The sequence below is a fragment of the Limulus polyphemus genome, unplaced genomic scaffold (assembly GCF_000517525.1).
Source record: "Limulus polyphemus unplaced genomic scaffold, Limulus_polyphemus-2.1.2 Scaffold618, whole genome shotgun sequence".
Taxonomy (NCBI): Eukaryota; Metazoa; Arthropoda; class Merostomata; order Xiphosura; family Limulidae; genus Limulus; species Limulus polyphemus.
In genome coordinates, this window is record NW_013666228.1 from 126,404 (window position 1) to 136,015 (window position 9,612).

Consider the following 9,612-nt stretch of genomic DNA (forward strand, 5'->3'; position numbering starts at 1 on the left):
GAGTGCACATGAGGTGCATCATTGTAACATCTGTATTGCTAGCCAGACACAGCTGAAAGATCATTATAATAAATATATATAAATGTATAGTGTTATGATATTTAAGCTATTTAGTCTAAACATTTGTGTTCACTCTAGAATGAAAAAAGCTAAATTTATATTTATTTTCTAATTTCTTATGGTGGTTGTGAGATCGGTCAAATCTACCGAACCCATACAGAGATTAATTACTGAAAATAAAAGATAAAATATAGTTTTTCTTAAGAAACATTTGATAACTATCTGGATATTATAAAGATATTGCATGTGAAATTTCAAAATTTTCTGATGCATAAAAGTATTTTTAATCTTCAAACGAATATTACTTTGCATGATAGATAGGCAACATGTGAAAAGAAAAAATAGACATGAGAAAACATTGTTTTATAAACCTTAAGACTTAATAAAAAAAAATTCATATTTTGTGTATGAAAGCATTGTAATGTCTACTAATAATCTGCGAAATTTCGTTAACATTCACTTATTAATTTAAAAATTATAGCACGAGAACTATAACAAGCACAAAATGGTTACAAGGGACCGAGCCCGTGCTGAAAGAGTTAAAGTCGTTTTAATTTTGATACTACTGACTTTTAATATAGTATATATATATATCTTCACAAAATTTGGCAGACTTTCAGTATATATTATGTCTTTCACATGTAACAAATCAGAATTTTTAGTGAAGTATTTTTAATAAAAGATTTGTTTGTGAATATATCGTCTTTTTTTTTACTAGTCTGAGTGCAAAGTGATTTTCATGTTAAAATTAAAGTTATAATTTTCCTATACTGAAAATGTATTTCCAATAGGTACTTACTTGTTTAGTGCTGCCCTCTATAAGCAAACTTTTCATAACACATGCTTAAAGCCTAGCGCATCTCCCACTTTTGGAAATATCATGTCTCTCATGCAAATCATCATGCGTTATCTCTTTGTCTGGAGACCAATAGCCAGAAGCTTCCTGGTGATTGATCCATGTCCCCCAACCTTAAAGGGATGCATCTGTGAGCAAATGTAGATCTAGCCTTTGGGGAAGAAGTGGCACGCCCATCGACATATTAGCTTTGTCTAGCATCCAGTGCAGATCGTCTCGCAGGAAGGGAGATGGTGGTGGAAAGAGAATCTCGAGCAAGGTTCCATCTGTCATAAAGCCCCCATTGCAGGGATCTCGTGGGCATGACCAAGATGGATAAGTGCAGTCATGGAGGACCACATCCTCAACAGAACCCTGTGAGCAGTAAGTGACCAAGTCAAGAGGGCTCGGTGAACTAAAAGTTCCATGAACCAAAGATGTAAAGGAGAAGGCATGGCCTGGCTGATATTGGTGTAGAAAAAGACCCCTAGATGGTCCAGGTATTGTGTAGGTTGAAGGAACGACTTCTCTAGTTTGATCAACTAGCCTGCTCAAAGTGCCATAGAAACGAGTTGGTGGGTATGAATGTTCATTTCTTGTTTGGAATGAGCAAGCAGGAGCCCGTCATCCATGTAATAATGAAATTGCATCCCCAGATCATGAAGATGACTAGCAAATGCCCAAATGATGCAATAAAACACATTAAGAGCCAATGTGAGACCAAGGGGAAGGACTTGAAATTGGTTAACCACACCGAGATGGACAAATCAAAGATAAGTTTGAGACTGCTGGGCAATCAGGATATGAAAGTAGGTATTGGAGACATCCATTTTCGTCATTCCACAATCTCAGCATAAATACCCATCTCAGGGAAGAAAATACTTTATGGTAAACTTGGGAAATGTGATGAAATGGTTGAGGTGAGATTAATCACTAACCAGCTGCCAATCCCCAGTTTTCTTGGGGACCATGAAAAAATGGGAATAAAAACTCAAGCAGTTCCCAAACTACCTCTACAGATGCTGGCACAACATGGGATCTGAAGGAAGAGGAAAGGAAATGGGCCAAGGAGAGAGAGGAGGAGGGGAGAAAAACTGGAGAATGAATCCTTCTGACAGAACCCATATCACCAACTGATCCTAGATGAAGGGATGTCAGGGAAGAAGAAAGTCCAACAGTCGAGCTCCTACTGGCCCCGAACCCACAGGGTAGTCACCGGTACTGTTGGTGATGGATGTTTCATTATCAAGGAAATCAATGAAAAAAGTACCCTGACTAGCAGGAACAGGTAAGGGTTGGGAAGATGAAGGATGGAAGATGGGATATGAGGCTCTGACTGAGACAAAGGGTGTGAGGGTGGATTGCTGACAAGCTGATGTAACCCGAGAGTCAATAGTGTTTGGGACAGTACCAAAGACATGATGTTGCATAAACAGAGCAAGACGTAAGTCCTGTAGATATAGAGAGGGTAAACTGACCCAGGCAAATACAGCATCACTACCAATATGTTCCCATCAGGAGAGAAACCATGTGTGTAATGCTAGAGCAGAGGAAAAAATGTGCAGGGTATCTGCATAAAACCCCTCACGATTTCTGTGGAATGAATCAGAGAGGAGATGTATGGAAGAAAGATAACATAGAAGGGTGGTTAATATAAGATGAAGGAAGAATATTGGGTATGGGTAAGACTAACATTATAATTGGGAGTCCCTCCCCTAAAGAGGTAACAACAAACCCAATAACTCCTGATCCAAATATGGATAATCAGCACAATGGTAAGAAATATCGTGCTGATCCAAGAGCCTTGGGGGGGTGCGGCATGCTGATCCCGTCACTTAATTGAGAGACAAAGTGTACCATAATACCTGGGGAGGGAGGAAAAAACAAAATGGTTGAGAAGAGGTTTCATGTAATAAGGAAGGTTGAGGAAATAAGATATAGGGGAAAGGTATAAAACATCACAAACCTGACACACAAAATCCGTGAAGACCGAATAAGGCTTAGATTATTCCTCAGGTAGCAAGTGGGAAGAAACAGCAAACTCTGGTGGTGGGAAAAGAGGATCAAAATTCTCGTCATTCTGTAGAATTTCCGTTGATTCAGGAGGAGCATGGGCGATGTCAGGGGACAAAGGTTGACCCACGTAGCATTCAATCTCCTGACATATAAAAACAGAAAGATCTACTGTTGGGTGATCTGCACCTGTGGCCTAAGAAAAACATTTGTTGTAGGTGTGACACCTGAAGTGGTAATGCAAACTTTGAAATTCATAAAGCAAAACAGAACTCACAAATGTTTTGCCGAAATAGATAGTGACAAATTGAACTGGTTTCTAGTAGAATAAAAATTTGGAAAAAAGAAACTACTTTTGGCAGGAAAAAAAATGTTCCATCATCACAATGTAGCACTAGTATAAAAAAAAAAAGTCTGAACTCGAACGCTGCCAAACGAGAAGTGAAGGTTCAGTAGAGGAGTGCAGAGGGAATCACATGCTTCATGTGAGCATGTCAGGCTACTATTGGTTAAGAGAAGACATGGAGGGAAGCACTGAACGAGAATAGCTAATTTTGTGTTTGTTGTTTTGAGGTTAGGTAGAAAGCTACACAATGGGCTATCTGTGCTCTGCCCACCACAGGCATAAAAACCCGGTTTCTAGCATTGTAAGTCCGCAGACATACAACTGTGACACTGGGGGGTACTAATCTTGAGAGGGAGGTAAGTGCTATTTCGGAAAACACTTTTCTTCCTCTCAAAAATCTCAAATTTCATTTGCACAATCTCTAAAATCTCCTAAATACATTTCCAATGTTTGTTTTCAGTAAAACTTTATATTTTTAACTGTTATTTTCTCTACCCTAACTCTACAAGGTTAGTCAATTTGACCAACCTTATAAACAAAAAAAAAATATATATATATATATATATCGAAGTAAATCTAAATTACCCTTGTTTCCCTTCTAGAATGACTTCAAATTACAACATGAAACTACATTCGTTTATACTAAGTAGCTTTAAACTAAAAACAGTATACATCTATTTATACTTACACATTATTGTTTTATTGCTTTTTGAATAGTGTCTAACTACTATTCATGCCATTATAAGTTGTAAATCACTTTGGTAATGTGGAGCTCATGCTATACTATCGAATTACATTACCCATCAGCTACACTAAGCTGGTCGCGTGCATGCCTCATGAAACATTTTTATTATATTATTATTATTTATCCTACCTAATCTAGCTTTAACTAACCTAAAGAGATTCCTATTTTTACATTTTAGTTACTCTTATAATAATAAATAAATAATTCACAGGAAAAACAAGAAATAAAGTACTTACCCAGCTCTTCTATTTTTTTTGCTGTCAACTGCAGAGGACACTTAACCCTACTTTTTTATACTAATAGTAGTAATGTACTAAATGATTTTTATTTATTTAAATAATGTACCAAAGAACATAGAACAATAAATGCAAAAAGCAGACAATGTCCAATAAGTATCTCAATTTTTCTGGCTTTCTTAATATGCAACAAGAATTGTTACCAGTTCATCCACTCTAGTTGATATCTTTCCCCTGGGAATTAAGATTCTACTAAAAGAGAAATTGACAATTCTCTGTTCAGAAAAAAGCGTAATATAATAAGTCAATTGATAGATGAAAACCTTGGCTTTCTATTGGTCATAAATAATATAATATTAAACATAAGAGAGAACTATTAACAAATCCTGAAAGAGAGGATATGACAGGTGGGTGTGTCAAGAGGGGTCCAATTTTCTATTTGATGGCTTCATGACTAAACAAGATTGAAGGCTATAATATTTATGTTTTGTCTGGGCAATGAAGATTGGATAGTGAGTAATTTACGTTAAATTTCATACTTATTGGAGGGGTGGTGAATAAATTACAGAAAAGAGGTTGCCTAAAGGAAAATGTCACATTTCTCACATTAGAGGAAATTCAGGATTTTTTTATCTTGACTTATAAAATCAAGAACTTGAAACTTGTATACTATTAAAATATGGATTATTAGCTAGGATTTTATGCTGTACTAATTTGTATAACATAAACAAAAATTAGTTTAATTAAAGATTTAATGTAAGTCACTAGAAACCTTGTGACATGCACAAAAAAGGATGGCCATTGCAAAAGAGTTAAGAAATGGTTAAGAAATAATAACTATTTAGAAAAAAATGAAATGCTATCAAGTCTATTTTCCTATTTAAGATTGGACAGTACTTGAAGATTATTCTCTAGGAAATAAAACTGAAACTATGTGGAAAGAAACAGGTTTAAGTTAAAAACATACAACTATACAGACCCTTGTTCTCTTGATGAAACAGATATCCATAAATGACAATATATAAACTTGGTTAATAAATGATGATTAAGTGAAAAAATATCAATATAAATCAAGTTCAATATTCAGAGTTTCATAATGTCTGATTTCTTTCTAAATAAAGCTTTGCTTTACGTATTTATATTCACCACAGTTGTACTAAACTTAACCACAGATTTGTTTCTTTTTACATTATATTAAAATACTAATGTTTCACTCTAACCAAAGAAACATATGGTGCATGAAATTTTGATAAATAATTTCAGAAGATGAAAGCAAATAATGCGCTTTGGTTATAAAAAAATCTATAAAAGGAATTAGAGACTTACCAATATTTTTTATCATGATATTTTTTAAATCATCCAGTTCACCCTGCACTTTAGAAACTGTATCCACATCTCTGCTGTCTGAATAATATTTCTGTATTATAAGACACAGCAAAGAAATCAACCAAAATTGAATGTTACATTTCTCATTAAAGCCACTTTCCTAATACAAATACAGGTGATTTTTATTTGAAAAACAAACTGAAAAGTGCAACTACTACTACAACAGGATAAGATAAGCTTACATAATTTGGTTTTATGAACTGTGTTTTCTCTTAGTTCTGTTTTTGTAAATTATATCTTTCACCTCCAAGTCAAGAATGTCTGTTACACAAAACACTGCAGTTTCTGATATATACATTTTTGCAACAAACTAAATCAGATGTAAATGCCACCTACAGAAAAGTTCTCTAGCACATAAACATCTAAAATATAAATACTCGAAACTTTATTTAGTTATACTGATGCATTAAAATCAGAACACCTTCATATTATAAGTGTTACAACTTACCATTTGATTAGCAAGAGCCCGAGAAAACTCGCTATTCATAGCATAAGGAAGGGCTGTTTGTGCTCGAGCTCCATATGTTGTCTTAAACCTTTGTCGAGGGGGGAATAAAAATTATTCATTTCACATTGTTATACTTCACTCTGGTTAAGACTTACAATAATTTTTCTTTTATGTTTTGTAATGGCCCTGAGGGCTAATAATTCTAAACAGTGAGGTTCTATACTCATGGTGGGAACAGCAAAGATAACCCATTGTGTAACATTGTGCTTATTAATAAACAAACAAAGTTAGATTATTTTCAAATACGTAAAATTACAAGCTTTTATTTTCTTAAGTCTAAAGGTTTATATTTCAACATGTTATGCATACCTCCGGGATACAAATTTGTTCTCAGTCCCACGGGGGTATTTAAGCCAGAAAAATAGATAATTGGCTAAACTTTTTTACATTGATTCTCTCATAACGTAACAGAGCTAAAACCGTATTCTTGATGCAAATTAAAACAATGCAACAAAGGCATGCTTTGCAGTAGTCCTAGAAAAATACAAGATGATAAAGGAGGTAAACCTCATTGAAGAAAATAAAAAGCAAGATCAGCCAAATCAAACAGAAAAAAAAGAAAGAAAGGCAAGCAGCTGAAGAAGAAGCCCAAGAAGGTGTTTCATTATGAATTCTATACTTGTTTGAAGGTCATCATAAGTATTCATCCCAAAAACAACAAAATCATAACAGAATTGTCATTTATTTGCATGTATTGTCATTTATTTTCATAAAAGTAAGAAGGAAAAAGCAAAAGAACAAGAAAATAAAGAGAAAAACGTCCTGGAAAAGGGTGCACTTTTACGGAAAAATGTAGCCAAAATTGCAATTTTCAAACGATCATAAAAGTTTGAGTATTTATGCCTAAAAAAATAAAAACACCCTTGAAAATATTTTTCGCTGTTCTATTTTAATACTAAATGCCCTATTTCAGTGTTCAAATTCCACAGTTAATGTTCCGCAGAAATTGGTAATATATCAGGAAATTTTGCCACACCGAGGTATGCATTACTTGTTAAGGCTAATAACACTAAAACATGAACTTATTATTCTTGGAATGGATGTAATATATCTTTAAATATGAAATGCAAAATTAAACCTCCAAACAAATGAGGGACTCCCTACTCACAAATATATAGACTAAAGTTTGTGTGTTTGTAAAACATCTACAACTCCAGCATATGACTGCCATTCTGTTTCTTTCCAAGTTATTGAGAGACAGAAACAACATGAATACAAGGATGAAAAGCTCTTTTAACTCTTAACAGATGTTATGCTGCTTAGTTCTAGTTGCTTTGTTCTCTATAGTAGATAATGCTTATTCTGCCCAAGAGGATAATGCAGTATTGTAACATCCAGATTGATAAGATTAGCACTGTAATACCCTTTCCTGAACAAGTTGACGTTGCTTTGAGAGAACATAAGTCATGACGTGACACTGTCAACTGAACAAAGAAATCAACCTTATGTGTTGAACTGACATGCACTTTCTTAGTTCAGCTTTACCTGGAGTTCTTTGAGCAAAAATTTACTTTAAGATCATTGTGTTCAGTTTGATTGAAGTCTTTCCTGAGAAAAATAAAGCTGTAGAGCTAAGCACAATCCAGTAGAGGTGACTATGGTTCTCTCTGTATAATTAAGTATGCTGCATTTTCGTTTTGTTTCTTAATATATATTCTAATCATCTTACTACAATTGTCCAGACTCTTTATTTCATAAACACTAGTAAAACTTAGTTATCAATTTCAGAATTACTCTTCTTACTTCCTGAGCAAATCTTCTAATTTTAGGTCTATATATCTGACACTTATCAGGAAATCAGTTTTTACCTGAAAATACCACAAGCTTATTTTAATCACACTTGCACGCTGGAAATACTACAAGTAACAGAAGTCAACATCAATAATATTAAGACAATTTAATTTTAAATAAATTTACTGATGTTTAGTAATGAACACAAAGACCTAAAAATGTTCTTTACATGAATCTTCCTGCAAGTTATTTTTGTTTTACACATACATGAAAATGGCAACAGAAAGGTAAATATACTTAAAAATACAAATATTGAAATAAGTATCTGTGTGCAAAACGACTCTGATAATGTAACTAAGCCTACACAAAAGATAGTAGAGCTATAGTTAAAAGTGTACTATGCATTTTTCAAAAAACTTTTAAAACAAATCAAATACTCTTCTTGAGGCAAAACAAAAAAATTTTGTTTTGTTTGTTTGTTTGAAATTAAGCAAAAAGCTACACAATGGGCTATCTGTGCTTTAGATACCACCACTGGTATCTAAACCCAGATTCTACCATTGTAAGTCCGCAGACATACCGCTGTGTCACTGGGGGGCAAGTATTTTTTTGTAAGTACTATTATTTACAATCCTGCTACTTAGTTTACAATATTTGCCACAACACTATTTAACATTCTCAAATTCAAGTTGCTATTCATATTCAAACTTCAACCTTTAAAATAGGTAACTACATTTAAAGATTAGTGTGTTATGATTTAAAGATATACCAAGTGTGCTTTATAATGAATTTTTCAAAGTGAAACCATAAAACTACTATACCTTTGTCTGATCTCATTGAGAAAGGCAAATGCTCTTGACCTTTCAAATTCCTATAAACAAAAAATGGATATCATAAATTTATCAAAATAAAAAAAAGGTAATATCCACAGGTAAATGTTGATAAGAACAAACGGTTTTTGGAGACTAAAAATATTTTTGTAAATATCATTCCTCATTACTGGGTGGTATGTATTATAAATAATTCCCCTGATAACGTAATGTATAGCATCACATTATAAACATATTTTTAACAAATCACAAAATGATGTATATGTAATTTTTATAAAAATGTTTAAAATAAGTACAATAAAATGATAATACTCTGAAAAGTTTTTCTTGTTATTCTAAAAATGTATCAAGTCCGAATAAGCTGTCAGCTAAAACATACTGGTGACAAATCAGACTGAAAGAGAAAGAAGCTACATACATACATGAACAACAGTATATGTATTTTCATCAATCATACTGCTGATATTACTAACTGCAATGCTATTCACAATGAAATGGTTGATGAATCTGATTTAATCCCATATAGGTAATTAATAACCCTTTATTAATTTCTTGAAAACCATACTTAAAATTGCCTATAATATATCAATGCCTCTTGACAAAACTTGAAGTAAAAAAGTTGTTCTAAGATTATGAAATGGAGAGCCCATGATGTGGTCAGAATTGTTTTTGCATAACATTACTGTGGTTTAGTTGAAATTTTTGGACTTTTGGTTATGGTGTTAGTATAGGACAATAAAAATACTGTTATGACAGTGGGGGCCACGTGACGAGTATTCTAGAAGATTCGCTAGTGTGTTACGACAGCGGAAGTCAAGTGACGCTGGTAGCACGTGTTGAGAGTTTCTAGAACAGGCAGTGTTATCGTATATAAGTGCGCTATACAGTGAGAGATAGACGGAGGCAGAGTCGAAGCAGGCAG

The 9,612-nt window shown here is 33.7% G+C and overlaps 1 protein-coding gene across 2 annotated transcripts in view; it reads right to left on the reverse strand.

Moving 5' to 3' along the window:
* LOC106459498 (vesicle-associated membrane protein 7-like) overlaps positions 1–9,612 on the reverse strand; it is a 45,013-nt gene that overhangs the window by 19,648 nt on the left and 15,753 nt on the right. For both annotated transcript variants that reach the window (XM_013919122.2, XM_013919124.2), the window contains exons 4-6: positions 8,682–8,731; positions 6,070–6,157; positions 5,562–5,652 (exon numbers count right to left, since the gene is read on the reverse strand). In XM_013919122.2, the coding sequence (XP_013774576.1) occupies positions 5,562–5,652; positions 6,070–6,157; positions 8,682–8,731 (229 nt within the window). The remainder of the gene's footprint in view (positions 1–5,561; positions 5,653–6,069; positions 6,158–8,681; positions 8,732–9,612) is intronic.